The 22,833-nt window shown below is 41.8% G+C and overlaps 1 protein-coding gene across 3 annotated transcripts in view; it reads right to left on the minus strand.

Moving 5' to 3' along the window:
• Positions 1 to 16,481: 16,481 nt before the first annotated feature.
• The window catches only part of CHN2 (chimerin 2), a 314,557-nt gene continuing 308,205 nt past the window's right edge, over positions 16,482 to 22,833 (minus strand). For all 3 annotated transcript variants that reach the window (XM_032286670.1, XM_032286669.1, XM_032286668.1), the window contains 2 exons: positions 20,974 to 21,079; positions 16,482 to 18,217 (listed from right to left, as the gene is read on the minus strand). In XM_032286670.1, the coding sequence (XP_032142561.1) occupies positions 18,046 to 18,217; positions 20,974 to 21,079 (278 nt within the window). In that variant the 3' untranslated portion in view covers positions 16,482 to 18,045. The remainder of the gene's footprint in view (positions 18,218 to 20,973; positions 21,080 to 22,833) is intronic.

A 22,833-nucleotide genomic window follows, 5' to 3' on the forward strand; every position in this document is an offset into this window, starting at 1 on the left:
ATGTTCATCATAGATATTGGCCTGAAGTTTTCTTTTCTTTTTGAGTCTCTGCTGGGTTTTGGTATCAGGATGATGTTGGTCTCATAAAATGATTTGGGAAGGATTCCCTCTTTTTGGATTGTTTGGAATAGTTTGAGAAGGAATGGTACCAGCTCCTCTTTGTATGTCTGTTAGAATTTGGCTGTGAACCCATCTGGGCCTGGGCTGTTTTTGGGTGGTAGGCTCTTAATTGCTACCTCAACTTCAGCCCTTGTTATTGGTCTATTCAGGGTTTTGACTTCTTCCTGGTTTGGGCTTGGGAGGAGGCAAGTGTCCAGGCATTTAGCCATTTCTTCCAGGTTTACTAGTTTATGTGCATAGAGTTGTTTGTAATAATCTCTGATGATGGTTTGAATTTCTGTGGAATCTGTGGTGATATCCCCTTTATCATTTTTTATTGCATCTATTTGGTTATTCTCTCTTTTCTTTTTTATTAATCTGGTTAGTGGTCTGTCTATTTTGTTGATCTTTTCAAAAAACCAGCTCCTGGATTTATTGACTTTTTGAACGGTTTCTTGTGTCTCTATCTCCTTCGGTTCTGCTCTGATCTTAGTTATTTCTTGTCTTCTGCTAGTTTTTGAGTTTTTTTTATCTTGCCTCCTCTAGCTCTTTCAATTTTGATGATAGGGTGTCAATTTTAGATCTCTTCTTGCTTCTCATGTGGGCATTTATTGCTATATATTTTCCTCTAGAGACTGCTTTAAATGTGTCCCAGAGATTCTGGTATGTTGTGTCTTCATTCTCGTTGGTTTTGAAGAACATCTTTATTTCTGCCTTCATTTCATTGTTTATCCAGTCAACATTCAAGAGCCAGTTGTTCAGTTTCCATGAAGCTGTGCGGTTCTGAGTTAGTTTTTGAATTCTGAGTTCTAACTTGATTACACTATGGTCTGAGAGACTGTTTGTTATGATTTCCATTCTTTTGCATTTGCTGAAGAGTGATTTACTTTCAATTATGTGGTCAATTTTAGAGTAGGTGTGATGTGGTGCTGAGAAAAATGTATATTCTGTGGATTTGGGGTGGAGAGTTCTGTAAATGTCTATTAGGTTTGCTTCGTCCAGGTCTGAATTCAAGTCCTGGATATCCTTGTTAATTTTCTGTCTGATTGATCTGTCTAATATTGACAATGGGGTGTTAAAGTCTCCCACTATTATTGTGTGGGAGTCTAAGTCTCTTTGTGAGTCATAAAGAACTTGCCTTATGTATCTGGGTGCTCCTGTATTGGGCGTGTATATATTTAGGATCGTTAGCTCTTCTTGTTGCATTGATCCTTTTACCATTATGTAATGTCCTTCTTTGTCTCTTTTGATCTTTGTTGCTTTAAAGTCTATTTTATCAACGATGAGAATTGCAACTCCTGCTTTTTTTTGCTCTCCATTTGCTTGGTAAATCTTCCTCCATCTCTTTATTTTGAGCCTTTGTGTATCCTTGCATGTGAGATGGGTTTCCTGGATACAGCACACCAATGGGTTTTGGCTTTTTATCCAATTTGCCAATCTGTGTCTTTTGATTGGGGCATTTAGTCCATTTACATTTAGGGTTAATATTGTTATGTGTGAATTTGATCCTGCCATTTTGATGCTAGCTGGCTGTTTTGCCCGTTAGTTGATGCAGATTCTTCATTGTGTTGATGCTGTTTACCATTTGGTATGTTTTTAAAGTGGCTGATTCTGGTTGTTCCTTTCTATGTGTAGAGCCTCTTTCAGGAGCTCTTGTAAAGCAGGCCTGGGCATGACGAAATCCCTGAGTATTTGCTTGTTCGCAAAGGATTTTATTTTTCCTTCACTTATGAAGCTTAGTTTGGCTGGATATGAAATTCTGGGTTGAAAGTTCTTTTCTTTAAGGATGTTGAATATTGGCCCCCACTCTCTTCTGGCTTGTAGGGTTTCTGCTGAGAGATCTGCTGTGATTCTGATGGGCTTCCCTTTGTGGGTAACCTGACGTTTCTTTCTGGCTGCCCTTAAGATTTTCTCCTTCATTTCAACCCTTGTGAATCTGATGATTATATGCCTTGGGGTTGCTCTTCATGAGGAATATCTTTGTGGTATTCTCTGTATTTCCTGGACTTGAATATTGGCCTGCCTTGCATGGTTGGGGAAGTTTTCCTGGGTAATATCCTGAAGAGTATTTTCCAGCCTGGATTCATTCTCTTTGTCGCATTCAGGTACACCTATGAAACCTAGATCAGGTCTTTTCCCATAGTCCCACACTTCTTGGTGACTTTGTTCATTCCTTTTTACCCTTTTTTCTCTAATCATGCCTTCTCATTTTATTTCATTGAGTTGATCTTTGACCTCTGATATCCTTTGTTCTGCTTGGTCAATTCAGCTGTTGAAACTTGTGCATGCTTCGCAAAGTTCTCGTGTTGTGTTTTTCAGCTCCGTCAATTCACTTATATTCCTTTCTATGTTGTCCATTCTCATTAGCATTTTGTCAAATCTTTTTTCAACGTTGTTAGTTTCTTGGTATTGGGTTAGAACATGTTTTTAGCTCACAGAAGTTTCTTACTACCCACCTTCTGAAGCCTGATTCTGTCATTTCATCACACTCATTCTCCATCCAGCCTTGTTCCCTTGCTGGTGAGCAGTTGTGATCCCTTGTAGGAGGAGATGTATCCTGCTTTCGGGTGTTTTCATCCTTTTTGTGCTGGTTTCTTCCTATCTTTGTGGATTTATCCACCTGTTGTCTTTGTAGTTCCTGACTTTCAGATTTGGTCTCTGAGTGGACGTTCTGTTTGTTGATGATGAAGTTATTTCTGTTTCTTAGCTTTCCTTCTAACAGTCTGGCCCCTCTGCTGTAGGACTGCTGAGGTCCACTCCAGGCCCTGCTTGCCTGGGGATCACCCGCAGCAGCTGCAGAACAGTAAGGGTTGCTACCAGTTTCTTCTTCTGCTATCTTTGTCCCAGAAGGATACCCACTAAATATGTCAGTCTGGTCTCTCCTTTATGAGGTGAGTCTTTGGATATACAGGGGTCAGGGAAGCTGCTTGAGGAGACAGCCTGTCCTTTATAGGAGCTCAAGTGCTGAGCTGTGAGCTCCGTTGTTCATTCAGAGCAGCTGGGCAGGTACATTTATGTCTGCTGCAGCAGAACTCATAAACCGCTTTTTGTTCCTAGGTGCTCTGTCCCAGGGTGTTAGGGCTTTATTTATGAGTTTTCGTTGTGCTGCTGCCTTTTTTTTCAGGGCTGTCCTGCCCAGCAAGGAGGCAGCCTAGTCACTGTCTGCCTGCAGAGGCTTTTCTGAGCTGCTGTGGGCTCTGCCCAGCTTCTTTGTGAAATTCCCTGCAGTCCTGTTTATATGGGTGTAGTTAGAGCTGCCCCAGCAATTGTGGCCCACCTCTGTATTGGCGGACTCTCTCTGTAATGGCAGGTTGCCTTGGCAACGGCAGGCAGCTTCAGCAATGGCGGGTTGCCTTGGCAATGGCATGCTGCCTCAGTGCCTCTGCAGTGGTGGAGTGTCTTGGTAATGGCGGACGCCCCTCCCCCACAGAGTTGGACAGTCCTGGGTTCAGCTGCACTTGCTGTGAAACTCTCAATCCAGAGAGTTTCTGATTGCTGTTCTTTTGTGGGGGTGGGACCAGCCGAGCCTGATCACCTGACTCCCTGCCTCAGAGCCTTTTTTTTTCAGTTGAACAGTCAACTCTCTCCCAGGTGTTCCAGTCACCTGTTGAGAAGGCGCCAGGATCTGTGTGATTTCCCATGTGGTGACTCACTGCGCCAGCTTAAACAGCAGCACTGAGTTTCATTGCCCTTTTTTGCCCAGGAATCTCCTGGCCTGGCTCCCTGTTCAGTCCCATTTTTAATCAGATGAATGGGCAACTTCCCGGGGCTCCAATTGCCAGCTAAAAGGGCACCCGGATCAGTGTATTTTGTATGGAGAACTGCAGCACTGGGGCATGGGCAAAGCAGCTGTGCCAACCAAATCAGCCGCGTGGGCCAAAACAGCCGCACTGGCGACCAATGGGGCTCCTTTGTCTGGGAAGCTCCTTGTCTATGGGCAATAAAAATGCGGCATCCACTCACCCTCTGCACTTTCACTGGGAGCTGCAATCCTGAGCTGTTCCTAAATGGCCATCTTGGATCTATCTCAATTTCTGTTCTTTTGCATTTCCTTAGGAGTGATTTACTTCCAATTATGTGGTCAATTTTAGAGTAGGTGCAATGTGGTGCTGAGAAGAATGTATATTCTGTGGATTTGGGGTGGAGATTTATGAAGATGTCTATTAGGTCCACTTGGTCCAAATCTGAGTTCAAGTCCTAGATATCCGTGTTAATTTTCTGTCTCATTGATCTGTCTAATATTGACAGTGGAGTGTTACAGTCTCCCACTATTATTTTGTGGGAGTCTAAGTCTCTTTGTAGGTCACTAAGAACTTGTTTTATGTACCTGAGTGCTCATGTATTGGGTGCATGTATATTTAGGATCATTAGCTCTTCTTGATGCATTGATCCTTTACCATTATGTAATGCCCTTTTCTCTCTTGATCTTTATTGGTTTAAAGTCCATTTTATCAGAGACTAGGATTGCAACTCCTGCTCTTTTTTTGCTCTATTTGCTTGACAAATATTCCTCCATCCCTTTATTTTGAGCCTATGTGTGTCCTTGCACGTGAGATGGGTTTCCTGAATACAGCACACTGATTGGTCTTGACTTTTTATCCAATTTGCCTGTCTGTGTCTTTTGATTGGGGCATTTAGCCCATTTACATTTAAGGTTATATTCTTATGTGTGAATTTGATCCTGCCATTTTGATGCTAGCTGGATGGTTTTCCCATTAGTTGATGCATTTTTTATATTGTGTCAATGGTCTTTCCATTTGGTATGTTTTTGGAGTGGCTGGTACTGCTTGTTCTGCTTCTTTCAGGAGCTCTTGTAAGGCAGGCCTGGTGGTGATGAAATCTCTCAGCAATTGCTTGTCCATAAAGGAGTTTCTTTCTCCATTACTTATGAAGCTCAGTTTGGCTGGATATGAAATTCTAGGTTGAAAGTTCTTTTCTTTAAGGATGTTGAATGTTGGTCCCCACTCTCTTGTAGGATTTCTCCAGAGAGATCCGCTGTGAGTCTGATGGGCTTCCCTTTGTCGAGTAACCCGACCTTTCTCTCTGGCTCCCCTTAGCATTTTTTCCTTCATTTCAACACTGGTGAATCTGACGATTATGTGCCTTGGGATTGCTCTTCTTGAGGAATATCTTTGTGGTGTTCTCTGTATTTTCTGGACTTGAATGGTGGCCTGCCTTGCTAGGTTGGGGAAGTTTTCCTGGATAATATCCTGAAGAGTGTTTTCCAGCTCGGATACATTCTCTCTGTCACATTCAGGTACACCTATCAAACCTAGATTAGGTCTTTTCACATAATCTCATATTTATTGGAGGCTTTGTTCATTTCTTTTCACTCTTTTTTCTCTATTCTTGCCTTCTCGTTTTATTTCATTGAGTTGATCTTCAATCTCTGATATCCTTTCTTCTGCTTGGTGGATTTGGCTATTGAAACTTGCGTATGCTTCATGATTTTCTCATGCCGTGTTTTTCAGCTCCATCAAGTTGTTTATATTCTTCTCTAAGTTGTTTATTCTAGTTAGCATCTCATCTAACCTTTTTTCTACATTCTTAGTTTCTTTGCTTTGGGTTAGCACATGTTCTTTTAGCTCTGAGAAGTTTGTTATTACCCACCTCTGGAGCCTGTTGCTGTCAATTCATCAGATTCATTCTCCATCTGTTTCTGATCCCTAGCTGGTGAGGAGTTGTGATTCTTTGGAGGAGGAGAGGTGTTCTGGTTTTTGGTGTTTTCATCCTTTTTGCACTGGTTTCTTCCCATCTTAGTGGCGTTATTTACCTGCGGTCTTGTAGATGGTGATTTTCAGATGTGGTCTCTGAGTGGATATCCTTTTGTTGATGATGAAGTTATTTCTGTTTCTTAGTTTTCCTTCTAACAGTCAGGCCCCTCTGCTGTAGGACTGCTAGAGGTCCACTCCAGACCCTGCTTGCTTGGGGATCACCTGCGGGGGCTGCAGAACAGTAAGGGTTGCTGCCGGTTTCTTCTTCTGTTACCTTTGTCCCAGAAGGGTACCTGCCAGATGTTGGCCTGAAGTCTCCTTTATGAGGTCTCTCTTTGGGTATATGGGGGTCAGGTAACTGCTTGAGGAAACAGTCTGTCCCTTATAGGAGCTCAAATGCTGTGCTGGGAGCTCTGTTGTTCATGCAGAGCTGCTGGACAGGTACTTTTACATCTGCTGCAGTGGAACTGATAACCACCTCTTTTCCCAGGTGCTGTGTCCTAGGAAGGTCGGCTTTATTTATAAGTTCCTGTTGTCTTTTTTCATAGGTGCCCTGCCCTGCAAGGAGTAGTCTAGTCACAGTCTGCCAGCAGAGGCATTGCTGAGCTGCCACAAGCTCTGCCCAGCTGCTGTGCAAACTGCCTCGGTAGTGGCGGACTCCCTCTGTAGTGGTCGTCACCCTTCCCCTCACTGAGCTGGACTGTCCTGGGTCCAGCTGCGCTTGCCGCTAAATTCTCAATCCAGAGCATTTCAAATTGCTTGTTTTGTTGGGGGGCTACCCGCCGAGCCATATAGCCTGGCTCCCTGTCTCAGCCCCCTTCCTTTCAGTTGAATGGGTGGTTCTGTCTCCAGGTGTTCCAGGCACCATTTGAAATAGCTGCCCAGATTTGTGTGAGTTTCTGTGCTCCAGCCTGGCACCGGCTGAAACCACTGTGCTGAAAACTTGTGGCACTTTTCAGCCTGCTAATCTCCTGGTCTGTGGGCAGTGAAAATTTGTTTGCAAATGCAGTCGGCACTCACCCTCTGTGTTATTCTTGCTGGGAACTGCACTCCAGAGCTGTTCCTATTCGGCCATCTCGGATCCTCCCTCGATCTCATTCTTTTTTATGGCTGAATAATACTTCACTGTGTATATGTACCACATTTTCTTTATCAGTTCATCTGTTGATGGACACTTAGGTTGCTTCCAATTAGTAGCTATTGTCAACTTTACTGAATTTGTTTATCAGTTCTAATTGTTTTCTTGTGGAGTCTAGGTTTTTCCAAATATAAGATCATATCAACAGATAAAGATAATTTGACTTCTTCCTTTTCAATTTCAATGCCCTTTATTTCCTTCTCTTGTCTGATTGCTCTAGCTATGACTTCCAGTACTATGTTGAATAACAGTGGTGACAGTGGGCATTCTTGTTGTGTTCTAGATCTTAGAGGAAAGGCTTTTCGTTTTTCCCCATTCAGTGTGATACTAGCTGTGGGTGTGTTGATTACTATATTTTGTATGTACTAAAACATCACTATGTACCAATAAATATGTACAATTAGTATGTGTCAGTTAAAAAGATAAAATATTTCACAAGTGTGAGAATTGGAAAGGGATAAAATTGTCCATATTTGCAGGCAATATGATTATACGGAAAGTCCAAGAAGATATTTAGACAAACTATTAGAACTAACAGAGTTCAGCAAGGTTGTTAGAAATACGATTTATATATATAAATAGGCAGTATTCCTAATATTTGTAATAATAAATTATAAAGTATATCAGAAGCGATCTATTCATAACAGAAACTATAAAGTAGGAATAAATACGATTAAATATGGGCATACACTTTGTGTAGAAAATCATAAAAGCTTATTGAAGGGCACAAACACCCAAATTAAAGGAGAGCTGTATTATATTTGTGAAGGGAGATGTCTATTCTTTCTAAAAATGGTTATCAAGTGTCATTATTTAAAAAATCCTAGTAGGTTTTGTTAGGATGGGCTGATAGGAAAGACTAGACTAGGTGGTCCTAGAATTCATATGAGACAGTGAAACATAAGAACAAAGACAGTTTTGGAGAAAAGGAACAAGAATGGGAGTAAGGTCTTAATACTTATTATAAAGTAATAAAAATTAAGACAGTGTGGCATTGGTGCTGAGCTAGATAAAATGACTAACAGAAAGGACAGAGTCCAGAAACAGACTTATGCAATTAAAAAATTCTGTTATGACAAATTGGGAGACCCCTCTCCCTTTTGGAAAAAGGAAAATCTATTCTAGAGCTGTGCAATAGAAATACAATGTTAGCCACATTTGTAACTTATAATTTTCCAGTAGTCACATTTACAAAGTAAAAACAGGTGAAATAAATTTTAATAATATGTTTTATTTAACACCAAATATCCAGAATAGTATTTAAACATGTAATCAGTATTAAATTATTGACATATTTGTACCAAGTCTTAGAAATCCAGCATGTATTTATACACACAGTACATCTGGATTTGGACGAGTCACATTTCAAGTGCACAAAAGCTTACTTGTGACTAGTAGCTACAGTATTGGAAAGCACAGCTCTGTTCAGTAAATTGCACTAAGATAATTTATTGAACAGAGCTGCACTGAGATAATTTGTTATTCATATGGAAAAAAATAGGTTCCTACCTTGCACCAAAATTTCAGACATTGATGTGAAAAGCATGACTTGGATACTTTTACAAAAAATTTAAAAATACCTTTGTGGTTTAAGGGGCAGGATGTTTCTTATCCTACCCCTTAAACCATAAATTATAGCATAAACTATAGAAAACTGATCATTTATATTGGGAGAAGATATATACAATGCACATGATTGATTAAGAAACAGTTTGGAATTTATAAAGAACTCAAATCAGTAGATGTAGAGAAAAACTCAATAGAGAAATGGTAAACGCTGTGAATGCCCAGTTCATTGAAGAGACAATTAAGTGACCATTAAGCTAGAAAAGATGCTCAACTTCAGTGGTAAGCAAAGAAATGCAAATAGAAACAAAAAGATGTCATTTTATACCAACAGACTAGCAAAATATTTAAGTTGGGTAATGCCACGCATTCATGAAGATACAAAGAAACAACAACTCTCAAGCACTGCTGATGAGAGTATAAATTTGCAGTCACTTTGGAGAGCATCTAGCAAAGCTCTTGATATGCATCCTTCATGATCCAGCAGTTCCAATCTAGCACATGCAAACTTTAACCAAAACACTCATGGAAATGCTGTTTTCAGTGGAAAAGAAGGAAATTACCTTCTAGTAGCAGAGGGATAAATTACTTAGTAAAATATTTAGAACAGCTAAAATGGATGATGTAGGTCTATGAGTATCAACATGGATACATTTCAAGAACACATGGAGAATTAAAAATAAGTTACAGTATGTTAATATAGTCTGATACCATTTCTATAAAACATGGCATAGATTGAACATACACAGTAAGAATATAAAAAGTGCCAAGGAATGAGGAAGAATAAAAGAGAAGGGGATCGAGTCCTTTAATTTATTCTGATTTTAAAAATTGTTTCAATGCCATGCAAGTATGGCAGATGTGACTATTTTTAGGAGCCGAATGGCAGCGTGATTGGTGTGTTCATCAGGGACCTTGGCCATGAGCAATAGATCACATACTAGCTGGTTTAAGCAGAAAGGATTTGTTACAGGGCATTAGGTAGCAAACTGAATCTTAAGGATAATTTGGATTTGTTGACAGATAGCACTGAAAGCCAGAGTGAATGTGATTGGCTAGGGAGAAGGTAGGGTGAGAAGCGGCCTTGGAGGATGCATTAGGGACTCGTATGTTTCGGCAGAGGAGCCTGGGCAGCGGATACAGGGCAGGGTGGTACCGAGGAGTGTGAGGGTGTATGAAGGGGCTTCCACACCTGCTGCATGTTATCTGGCCTCAGTGATAAACCTGTGAATTGGTGAATGGAGCACGCAGGCATTAATTTTCATGTTTCAAAGGGGAGAAACTTGAAGACTGGAAATGTTAATATCCTCGATCTGTGACTGAGCCAGGTCTTGTGGCTGTAAAGCCAGTGCTCCACAGGAGCAGTCAGTCACAGATCAAGGCTATGGACACTGGGAACTAGGCCTCCTTAACACCCTTCAGCATGTTCTTTCTGCACACTAACTCTTGTCCGTCGTTTGGAGCTGTGGCTAACGTCTGAACTCTGCACCGTATCACTCTGCATGGGACAGGTGTGGCTTCACTTCCAAAGTTCATTGGGTAGTAATAGTTAACATACTGAGACTCATTTGCTACACTGCCATAGGTGATGGTGCCTCATCACTGTGAAGAAAGGATACCAATGATATAAGCATTCTCAAACATTTCCCCAAGCTGTTGCATATTTTAGAAAAGCATTTACTTACCTACTTTGTTCTCCAAACATGCTGAGTGCTGTCCGTAGAGTACCTTAAGCCTCCATGGAATAGGAACTGGTTAATACCAGATCATTTTAATAAGAAAACTGATACTTAAAAAGTAAATTAACTTTCCATAGGTCACAGTATTAGAGACAGAGCCACGATTTAAACAGGAGGCTGTCTAGACCCCGCACCTGAACACCTTGTGTTTACATTGCACTAGATTCTAGCCAAATAAAGCTACTAATATCTATGTAACCTGCAATTGAACTAAAGACTTAGATCTTCAGATTCTTCCAACTGAATTATTTTGAAGCTTAATCATTCCTTCTGGGTAAAAGGAGAAAGAACATGCTGAAGAGTGAGGTAAGGAGGTCTGGTTCCTAAGGAAAAGCCCCTGGTGAAGGAGGAAGCTTCAATAACTAGAGTTCAGATGTTAGCCACACCTCCAAATGATGGACAAGAGCTAGTGTGTATTTCCAGAATCTGCTTCTCAAATTATTCCCCTCCATTACCACACAAAAATGGGACATTTGAGTACAGTATTTGTAGAAGGAACAAGTCATTAATTTATAAGTTTGAGGTTGGCTACCATGTGCTAGCACAGTGCTGGGTAAGGGTTAGGTGGGATGATGAGCAAAGCAGATTGGATGCCGGGCAAGAGACAGTGTTACATTAGAAAGAGAGTTAGTAATATGGGTATAGGGGTGGGACTCACGGAGAATTGGTCATGAAAGGAGGAGTGGATGGGTGGGGAAAGTTCTCTATTTACCACTTCTGAGAATTTGAATAACCTTCACAGTGCTGTAAAGCCCCTTTCTTTGCTAATGAATACTGGTTCATTTGAGGTATCCAAACGCCTTGAATAAATTGAATCCAACCCCAGGTCGGGTGTAAGTCCTGATTGCTCTAAAATCACTGGAATTACCCGAAGGACTTATTAAAAAACAATCACTGAGTCCTTTCCCTGGATTCAGTGAATCAGGCAAGAGAATTTGCCTTTTTAACAAGTCCCAGTTAGTCCATGCTGTTGCTGATCAAGGGATCTCACGTTGTGAACCACTGATCTAAACCAATCCTGGTGATCTCATTCCCCTTGCTAGTGACTGGTTTAACCACATGCATGCAGTGCAATTCTGGCCAACATAAGGGGTTGGATGTTGGGGAATGCCATTCAGGAGCCCTATTCAGTAGGGACGGCACCAGGTTCATGAGGCCACAGAAGATACCCAGAGCCAGTAAACAAGACAGAGTTTTATTAGTGGGAAACTTATATACAGAGTGGTCCAGCGGCAGCAGGCTGGACAGGAACACCACACAGTCTAGCCGAGGCGGTCCTGGCAGAACTGGGACTGCTTATAAAAAGCATGCAGTTTATAGAGCATTTTCACTTAGCATCCTTCCCCTAACAACCTTCACCTGGCAGTCTTCATTGAACTCAAAACAAAGGGTCTTGTTCCATTCCATAGGACAGGGCAGGGGCCCAGATGTTCCTCATAGATGAGAACTTAATCTCCAAGTTGGCCACTTCCAGTTTCTCGAAAGCCCAAATACACATTAAGGTGTGTCTTCCAGGCAGCATCATTCTTAGGGTATGCTTAAGTTATTGCTGTCAGATATCACTGCTGTCTACCATATAGGGGACTCCTAAGAAAGTTTTCCTCACTGTTAAATGGGGCACACAAGAAAAAGGCATTGACTTGTGGTCTTTGTAGCCTCCTTATAACCATGAGCCAAAACCCAAAGGGAAATAACAATAAGCTTAGGACAGTGGAGCAGAGAGAACGACAGTAGTGACCTTGGAAACAGCCCTGTATTTGGACTTCTTGTTAACATCCTAACAGTACTGATTGTTTAAGTCCTTTATGTCAGAATTTTATGTGTAGCAGAAGCTTTCCTGACTAAACCTACCGCTTCTTACAGGTTAATGATTGTTTCATTAGTAGAAAATAGTAATCCATGCTCAAGAAGTGATTCCCAGTTGCCAGATAAGGTGATAAGGAACTCATCACCTTATCACCTTTTCCCTCTATCCCTGAAATTTGGTCTTTTCTGCTTTCCTCTTGTACCCCTGACTCTCTGCCTCATCCTCTGGCCATTGCTGATCTTCCTGCAAAGTTCTCTGACTTTTCCTGCTCTTACCATGTTGTTCTTACCCAGGGTCCTCTTGGTTCTCTTCAGCTGTCCATGCCTTCAGACTGGGCCATATCTCTCTCTAGGGGTCCAAGACCATGTGTCCAGCCCCTGCCAGACATTTCCACCTGGGGGAACTGTTGGCTCCATGACTCATCACACAAACTGGACCCATGACTTCACCCTCCTGAACCTGCTCCCTGGCATTCCTATATTCTTTTTTCTAAATACTCAGTTGCAAAAAACAAAAAAAATGGGTGTCATCTGTAACTCATTACTTTTAATTCTGGTATCAAATCAGTAAGTCTTGACAACCTCCAAAATAATTCTCGTATCCATGCCTCTTCTCCATCCCTCCTGCTGTGAACCACATGCAGGTCATCATTGCCGGTGACAGCTTCCTGATCAGCTTCCATGTCCTTAGTCTTACATCCTCTGGTCTCTCCTTTGTGTGTCATCTATACTAAAGATCTAAGTTTGAATGTCCTGAGGTTCTATTTCTGCTTGGTATATAAATTTTGTTATTCCCTCACATATGCCTGCTATGTAATCTCACACTCCTTCCTCTCCCCTCACACTTCATGCTCTGGTTAAACCTAACACTTTTTTTTTTTTTGACAGGGCCTCACTCTGTCACCCAGGCTGGAGTGCAGTGGTACAATTATGGCTCACTGCAGCCTCGAACTCCTGGGCTCAAGTGATCGTCCCATCTCAGCCTTCTGAGTAGCTGGGACTGTAGGCATGAGCCACCAAGCCCAGCCAAACTCAACTCTTTATAGTGTTTAAACCATCCATGCTTTCACTTATGGCTGGCACCTCCGACGTTCTCTGCCAGGAGACACATACGCAATTACTCATGAGATGCTTCTAGACATCATAGAGGAGAGGTAGCTGTTGAGTTGAGCCTTGCTGAATGAGTAGGAGTGTGCCATGTGGCATCCATGCAGGTGGTATTCATGGTTCTTGATCTCAAGGAATTTGTACTTTAGTGGAAATCTGCTGTATACACAAGTGTAACACTTTGCGATACACTATACTGGAAGTGTGTTCAAACTGTAGTATGGAGGCAGCAATGGAGATCCTTGAATATAAAATTATTTTAACTTGGGAAAAAAATGACATCGGCTGTCTTAGTCTGTTCAGGTTACTATAACAAAATACTATAGACCATATGGCTTATAATTAACAAATTTATTTCTCATACTTCTGGGGACTGGGAAGTCTAAGACTAAGATGCTGGCAGATTTGGTGTCTGGTGAGGGCCTGCTTCCTGGTTCATAGGTTGTCTTATTGTGTCTTCACAAGATGGAAAGGACAGGGAAATCTCTGGGGTCTCTTTTATAGGAACACTAATCCCCTTTGTAATGGCTGCACCCTCATGACCTAATCACCTCCCAAATACCATTGCATTGGGGATTAGGTTTCAACACATAAATTTTGCAGGGACACACTCAGACCATACCACTGGCTTATTTGCATTTACAAGGTATCTAAGCCGACCTCTCCAAAGCACAGGGTTTAAAATGATGACTTACCTATAGCAAAATAAATCTAAGTAGAACAAATAAATATATTAGGACATTGTGAAGCAAACCTGAAGATGGGAGAGTGTGTTTCTGAATTGCCCTCATAAGGTCCTCTACATTTTATTACATTAAAATGGACCTTATTTGTGCTCTTTTCTCTGTTCTGAATGTTGGTGTTCCCTCTGGATGGGGCCTCCCTGGATGGGCATTCCTCCAGAGATGGAATTTCTCTGTTCCATGTCCCTGGGTACTTACTCAACCCTGTGTTTTCAATTGTTATCTTTAGTGGGTCCCTCCCAAATCCCTATCTCCTAGTCTGTTAGTGCAATTACTTATGAAACATCTGTGTGGACATTTCACAGGTATCTCCATTGTATCACATCCACAATGGAACTCATTATCTTGTCACATCTTCCACTCTTCCCCAGTAGCCCCTAGTTCCTCTTTCTGTGTCCTTAGTTTCGGTAAATGTTACCCAGTTGCCAAATTAAGTAACCTGGGAGTCATTCTTGATTTCTTAATCCTACCTCTACTGAACATTTTCAACTCTACTTCCTAAATATAACTCAGTGCCTTGCTACCACCAATCCAGGCTACCAACATCAGTCCAATTTTACAATAATGAACATCGACCTGACTCCTGATCCACTCACTACTACGCACCTGCTCAGCTCTTCTCCAGTGCATTCACAATCAAGTCATGCTTTAAAATGATGAATCAGATTGTGTCATCTGCCCCTTAAAACCCACTATAGTGCTAAATGCAGTGCAGTGCCCTGGATTGTATCCTGACACAGGAAAATGATAGTAGTGGAAAAACCCATGGAATCTGAATAAAGCCTGGAGGTCAGCTATAGTAATGTACTGATGTTGGTTTCTTAATTTTGATAAATATACCATGATTATGTAAGATGTTAGCATTAGTAGAAACTGGGTAAGGGATACATAGAAACTTTCTATAGTATCTTTGTAACTTTTCTGTAAATAGAAAACTATTGCACGATTAAAAGTTTATTTAAAAAATCATTAGCAACGGTTCCCCTTGGAGTTCAAAACCTTTCACATGATCAATTTCCTTTCTCTAGCCAGACTAAATTCATTATTTAATTCTTCTAGTGTGATAAGCCTTTTCCTCACCTCCAAATATTCAGTGTCTGGCTCATTAATAAATGCTTGATACATACTGGTTAAAAGTTTGTTATATTTTAAAATAAAAGACTGATTACACACTGGAGATTGATAAATTTGGGAATTTATAAGCTGAGTTGGGATTTCTTAGGAGCCAGGACAGCCCAGGCAATCTTTTATCTACGTATGTTTATTTCTGATGCTCTCTTCACTGCCCTTCCCTTAGCTTTATCTCTCTCTCTCTCTTCCTTTCTAGGCTGTTACCCTTGACATGTGCAGCAGCCCCTCGAAGCTGTGGAGACCAGGTCATCTGGAATGTCCATTTTTGTCAATGGAAGAAAGAAAAAGGGGTCTCCTCCCATCCACTCTGCTCCCATCCCACTTCCTGCAACTCAATTGTTGGCAGTTTAACAGTGGGTTTCTGGAAACCGTGCTGCCTCCTTGATGGTCTAACTACCAGAGTTACTCCAATAGCAGGAATTTCAAGCCAGGTAAGGGGAGCCATGTCAGGCTGCCAGATGGTGGGGAAGACAGGTGTGGGTGAGCTGGCTTCAGACTAAAGCAAGGAAGAGGGAATCAAGTGTTGGAATCACTGTTGAGAAAAGGAGTCAAGTGAACCTCATTACCCATTATGGAGCCCTGTTATCCTTTAGGGCTATTTGGACTTGGATTTCACCTGGGACAAAGTTTTCTTCTTATGCTTGTTCCATCCCTGCTTCCATGTTATATGCTTTTCCCCCTTCTAAAATGGTAATAATAACTAATCACCCTAGAACATAAATTTCATTTAAGATGTCACAATCAGAATATTATCCTCAGTTTTTCAGAGGTGCAAAGTTCCCATGGTTATATGCAGGTAGTACTAGATGGATGGATCTAGGATTCAAATTCAGGGCTTTCTGACTTTAAAATTCATGTTCTGCTCCTGGCCAAGTGGCCTTGGGTGGTGGTTTGACCTAAACGCCTCACCTCTGTATGGAGGCATCCATGCACTGGGGCTTTTGGAAAGTGAAGGTGGAACCTCAGAGCCTTAATCTTTTTTTTTTTTTTTTTTTTTGAGAAGGAGTCTCACTTTGTTGCCCAGGCCAGAGTGTAGCGGCCCAATCTTGGCTGACTGCAACCTCTGCCTTCTGGGTTCAAGCGATTCTCCTGCCTCAGCCTCCTGAGTAGCTGGGATTACAGGCACCCACTACCATACCTGGCTAATTTAAAAAATTTTTTTAGTAGAGATAGGGTTTCACCATATCTGCCAGGCTGGTCTCCAACTCCTGACCTTGTGATCTGCCTACCTCAGCCTCCCAAAGTGCTGAGATTACAGGCCTGAGCCACTGTGCCCAGGCCGCCTTAGTCTTAAATCAGGCTCTCTAGAAGGAAGCTTGCAGGAGTGGGGACTCGATGAGATTATTGTGTTAATCTGTTGCCAACAGCTATCTGGAAACAACATTTTGACAATCTTCCCTCCACCCCTCCAAACCACTTTCTTGCACATACTCCAGAATAATAGACAGAAGAATTTAATACATGTGATGCTTTGCTTTCCATTTACACTATCATAAATTACAAAGTATTGTTCACTTCACAAAATAAAACCATTTCCAGATAATTTCTTGACAGTATCAAGTAGTACATAAACTACAACAAACAAGTCTGTACAGTTGGGAGGAGGGATACTAGGGAAGAGGTCAAAGCATTCTGACCTCCGTGTGCCAATGGAGTCCATCTGCATAGCCCTTGGGACTGTCAAGGTCAACAATCACACGGTGGTCCTCCTTTCAGCTCCATGTAACACACAGTCATTCTCTTCTGCCCACTCCAAAGCAAGACTGCTGAGTTTACACAAATCATCTCAATCAGAGGAAAAGACAGTGTAGTTGGATTTTTAAAAAATCTAGATTTACAGTTTCTGATGTTTTAAATATTTCACCTATGTTACAAAATATAGAAATCTTGGTGTGAAAGGCTCATGCTAAGATAAATATAACCAAGAGAATGGAACTATAGTAATAAAATCATATTAAATTATCCATACAGAGCTACTTTTATCAGGGAGGAACAAACATTTGGGATCAACCAACCTTATTCTCACTTTTAAAAATAGGTTTATAAAACAAAATGAAAAACATTGACAATTATTCTGCAGATTTGCTTTTCACCAATACAGAAATGTGGCAAAAATACAATTTGATATTCAGAGGGCCTGGCCGGGAAGACAGGAGGAAAGGTGCTAAATTTTTTACACAGACCAGATACATCTGGTGTTCTCAAATAATTTTAGGTAAAATGATTGCAAAAGACTATGACCAATTCCAAACATACTTTGGGAATTCACAAAATTGGTATGAAAAGAAAATTAGTGGACATTTCAGACTGTCCTACAATTGCTATAAATATATACTATACAGTAGCAGAATGCCAGTGCTTAAGAGCAAAAACTATCAAAAGCAGGAACACAAGGGGCAGGTGAAATTTCATTGAAAAGCACTGAGAAGGACAGAGGTATGTTGAGATAATACTGCATTCATGGTCAACTTTTTCAGGGCATCACAGCAAAATGAGGGACAAGGTACACAGCGTAATAACCAATGCACTGCATTGACTTCTATTTGCTAAAATAACATTCTTGTGGCTAAAATAAAAATACATTTTATGATAATAGGATTTAACATTGAACAGAATTGTCTTCTTTTTGTAAGTGGAAAATGTATAACTGTATCAAGTACCTTTATGAAGTAAGTTCCCTTTTATTACCAGTAAGACTGAAGTGTAAAGGTCTACATTGTTTAATAAATTAAAGATGTATTAATCACTCTTCCAGCAAACCAGGCATACATAGGAGGCACAGCAAAAGATCCAAGGCGAGGGGCTTTCCTCACCTTTACCCTTGTTCTCATATGGAGGTGGCGCGCGTCTATGAGACACAGTACCCCGCTCGGCGATCCTCTGCGGTCCAGCAAATTCTATCACTTGTTTGGAAAACAAATCAAGTGTAAGAAATGTTTTTATTCCTTTAGCTTTGTCAATTTGGATGGCGCTGGGGCCATTCAGCTCATTTCCCTGATGGGTTAAAACAAAACGTCTTCGTTTTCTATTAAAATCTGCACAATCAGCTTTTGGTACCGCATGTCATGCAGGGTGGTAAGGGTGCTGTCCTCGGGGGGCCTCATCAGCGTGGGCCCAAACACAATCCCCAGATTTTCTGCATTCATGAAATTATCTTTTTCATTCATAGTAACCCTGCAAAACAGAACAGAGACATTATGGAGACTTGAGGATTGATTTCTGCATTGATTATGTACGTAAGTCCCAAGAACATCTCTGGCTCAGAAAACTGCAAGAAAAAATTAGGAATCAGAATAGCAGAAAGGTATGTTTTCAAAGGGTAATTTACCGATTTTTCTTTCTAAATTGTTGATGTCACCTTCGCCGGTGGAAATGAATTACTTATGTGAATCTGGCAGGAACACAATTTTTAGAATTAGAAAATTAGTCCTCCTTATTAAGTAAATGTGGAACTATCACTTAACGACTAGAATACTGGTTTGTAGGGGCAGCAGATTCTGAGGCTGGCCGTGGTCCAGCGGAAGGCTTTTTTCCCCTCTTGTGGCTTCCTGTTGGTCTGTACGCTGGAGAGTGGGAAGCGGAGGGCGGGATCCTTGTCTGCTGCCAGGACCAGTGGCAGACGAGAAAGGTTATGTGTAGAATGGGCCGTCATGAATTTAGGAAGAGCCTGGCCATTATCATGGGGTGGAGGAACGGCTGGAATGTGGCCAAACTGGAAGGCAGTTGGACATTATTTCTGGTTCCCACAGGATGAGGTCTACAGCAGTTGAAATTAAAAATCATCATTTTGACATCCAGATAAGAACGGCAGAGCCTTTAAGAATAAAATTCAAACTGCAAAGTTGGTTTAACACCTTCCTCATGGAATAAAATTACAACCTCCCAGAGTTTTGTTTTCACAAATTTATGTTTTAGAATGTTTGTAACAGATGTAAAAGGGAGTGGGTTCTCTAAAAAACAGCAAAATGTAATTAAAATGTGTTTAGGCTTTGCATAGATAAGTTCTAAGGAAATAGAAAGAGATGGCTTATTAGGATTAGCCACTGAGCATTATTTTAAGGTCAACCTGTTTGCATCATTTACATGCCACAAAGCTAAGAAGAAAGTTGGAAAGAGGACATTTCTCACCATCAAAGTGTGCACAGCTTCCTCTTAAGTCAAACACTACATCTGACCAAACAAGATGGCTAGTAAACCCGCCATGATAAAAATACAACATTATTGGCATTTAAGGTTCAACTGAAAGATGTCAGCATTTTTTCTGATAGTGATACTTTGCCTTCCAAATTGTAACAACTGGATATTGATCACAATAAAAAATCTAAAAATTACTGGTACTCCCAAATTCAATAAATTAATCAAAATGGGAATATTCTGAGCTAAATGTTACCACCACCTATCACTCTGAATCTGAGCAATGGTATTGAATGTCTTGTAAGGCAGAAAAATAAAAACCTCAATACCTAGTGTTTACACAGTCCTAGTGTTTATATAGTCCTCAGTTTGCTCCCTTTCACTTACTAAGTAGATCTGTAAACTGGTCAATGTAGGCAACTTTTAGTTCATTTTATCAAAGAATGGGCTGCTGCCAAGTATTTTTCAAAAACACAGAGGCACACAGATGTGCCTTGATCCCTCCAATGTTACAACACCAATTCATCCACCTCATCACACAAGGTTTAGGGAAAAGAGTGTCAGCAGAGGCTCTAATGTCCTGGAAACATCCAAACGCCTCCATCTCTGACTCCCACACACTCACTCACATAGACAGCCCTGTGTGTGGCAGCTACTCTCTGAGATGGTCCTCAGTGATCCATGCCTCCTGGAATTCATACCCTGCATCCCTTCCCCTAGAGTACGGGCTGGACTTGGTTTGCTTCTAACAAAACATGGCAAAAGCAATAGGATGTCACTTCTGATTCGGTTACAGAAAGACTTTCATACTGGGTGCTCTTGCTTTCTTGCTCTGCGAGAAGCCAGTTGGCTTTCTGTGAGCTGCCTATGGAGAAACGCACATGGCAAGGAACTGAGGGTTGCCTCCAGCAAATAGATGGCGAGGAGGTAAAGCCTTCAGTCCAACAGCCTTTAAGGAACTGAATCCTGCCAACAACCATGTGAGCAGGCTTTGAGACAGATGCCACCACCATCAAGACTTCAAGAGTGAATTCTTTTTTCTTAAGGCAGAGTCTCACCCTGTCACCCAGGATGGAGTGCAGTGGCACGATCTTCACTCACTGTGGCCTTTGCCTTCCAGGTTCAAGCAAGTCTCCTGCCTTAGCCTCCTGAGTAGCTGGGATTATAGGCCATCAAGCCTTCAGATGAGACTGCAGCCTCATTACAGACCTTGAATCACAGGCAGCCAGCTGAGGCACACCTGGATTCCTGACACTTAGAAACTGAGATAATAAATGTTTACTGTTTTAAGACCCTGAGTTTTGGGGGCAATTTGTTACTTCGTAACGGAGAACTCATACATCCAGAAAAATAAGAAATCGGGTTGGGAATGTGCTCTCCCAGAAGGCAGGCAGGCTCAGGAGCCTAGAAGGGGGCAAACAACAGGGGAAGAACAGGACACAGGGTACAGGGCTTGTGTCAGAGGAAGACACGGAGGCAGTGTAGACAAATGGTTAAGGCTCTGCATCGGCCTGCCTGGGTTTAGATCCTGGCTTCACCTCTTCAAATCAGCTACGTAACCTCCCCAAGCATCAGCAATCTCGCAAGTGACACGAGGCCCCTAACGGTGCCCCTTTCACAGGGACGGTACACTGAAAGTGCCTGGAGTGGTTCCCAGCACGGGAAGCTCCAGCAGTTATGGCTGGGGCTGGACGCTCTGTCCCCTCAGTGAGCTGAGGAGGAATGGCATACACTTTTCCTTATGCATTAACTGCCCTAGAGGGAGACCAGGCTTTGTGCACGAGGCATCAGCTTACTTTTTGAGGTGGATCATTAGGTACCGGAGGGTTTCATAGTGGGCAGGAGGCAGCAGCATCAGTACTTCATGGACGGCTTCCAGCCTCTCATCTGCATTGGAGATTTCTGTGAAGTTCACACATGATGGATATTAGTTCAGAGTTGTGGCATTCACGTTTTCAAAGAAGTAACAAGAAGTCTGTGTTTGCTTTGGCCAGAAATGGGGGAGGATTCTAATAAATTCATGCAACCCAAGCACTGTTACACTTAATCAATTTGTTGATGTCCTGCATCATTCAGGAAAGAGTTTGAGTCTGAGTACCACATGCTAATTGAATGTCCTCAGTGTGGGTGGCCAGAGGCTTGCCCTCCGTGAATGTGTAAGTCAGGAGAATGCATACAGTCTGAGAGCACGTACGCAGACTGTGCTTTGCTGCCTTCTTAACACTGGATTTGCTAGAAATCTCACTCCTACAAGCTTTCATTTAAACTTGAAAATGTTTGTAAAGTTGTCTAATGAGTCTTTCCCTGGCAGGCTTCTATAACCTAATACATTTACAAGGCAAGGACATTGGCAATGAGCCACCCAACTCAGCCTGCACTCGTGGCACTTCTCACCATGGTGCTGGCATGCTTAACCCTGGTGCACAGCCCAGGTTAGGAAGTGGAAACTGGACATATTAACAATGGGAGGAAGAGTGCATGCTTCTGGTTTTTGGGTCTCTGATAGGTATTGGCAGCTACTCAAAGAAAATGTTCCTGCTATTCCTCCTGGAGTGGAGGATACCCAGATGCTACAACCTTCTTTGCCAGGACCACCAGGGCCCTGGAAGGAGGGAATAGTCTTAACTGGGGTCAGAGCCTCAGCTCATCTGAAAAGTGCATCTCACACTGATCCCAGCCTGCTTTTGTGTCTTCCCATCAGGCATCTCATTACTATATTTAACAGCATACTTAAACTTTTCAACCTTTAAAGGTTTTTGTTTTTAAAAAAACAGGCAAAAACTTCCTCAAAGTAAGCTTGACCTCTGTGTTATGTATCTCGGCATCTCAATCTCCCTTTGGTCACTTTTGCCTCTTCCTGGCAAAGTGTAGCCCCTTCCTCCACACCAGCCTTTCACTCTGTTCCTCGTTCCTACAGCAGTGGGTCCAAGCGCAGAACACTGAATGAGCAACCCTGGGCTGACGGAAGGCAAACGCTGATGTCCCTTTCCGGAACCCAGGACCTCAGTTCTCTAAGCCTCACTTTTCTTCTCTGTTAAATGGGATTGTAATGTTTGCCACAGGGAATACATGAGAGGACTAAACTAGAAGATGCTGGTGAGACGTTCTAGTACAGTACTTGACACAGTGTATTCTGGCCTTCTATTAATTTTGAATGAATCAATAGACAAAACTTGGTTGTGACTTTAATTGATTAGCAAATGAGATTCTGCTTAACAGAAAAAAGTAGTTAATCTAGACCAAGCTTGTCCAACTCGCAGCCTGCGGGCCACATATGGACCAAGACAGCTTTGAAGATGGCCCAGGACAAATCTGTAAGCTTTCTTAAAAGAGTTTAAGATTTTTAAATTTCTTTTTAGCTTATCAGGTATCATTAATGTTAGTGTATTTTATGTGTGGCCGACAATTAATTCTTCTTCCAGTGTGACCGAGGGAAGACAAAAGATTGGATGCCCTTGATCTAGTCAGTCCTCACTGAACATTTTTTTCTGCTACAGAAATAGTCATGCTTTCAACATACAATAGGCCTGACTGTGTTGGTTCCCAGCATACAAGGAACGATGGGGACAGAACTGGCTGACACATACATCAGCCCACAGGGTTGGCTTAGTACTGGTTCACCTCAGCTGTTGAACTATGTCTGGTTGTCAATCAAC

Source organism: Sapajus apella, unplaced genomic scaffold (genome assembly GCF_009761245.1).
Source record: "Sapajus apella isolate SASKATOON/1434 unplaced genomic scaffold, GSC_monkey_1.0 scaffold19, whole genome shotgun sequence".
Lineage (NCBI taxonomy): Eukaryota > Metazoa > Chordata > Mammalia > Primates > Cebidae > Sapajus > Sapajus apella.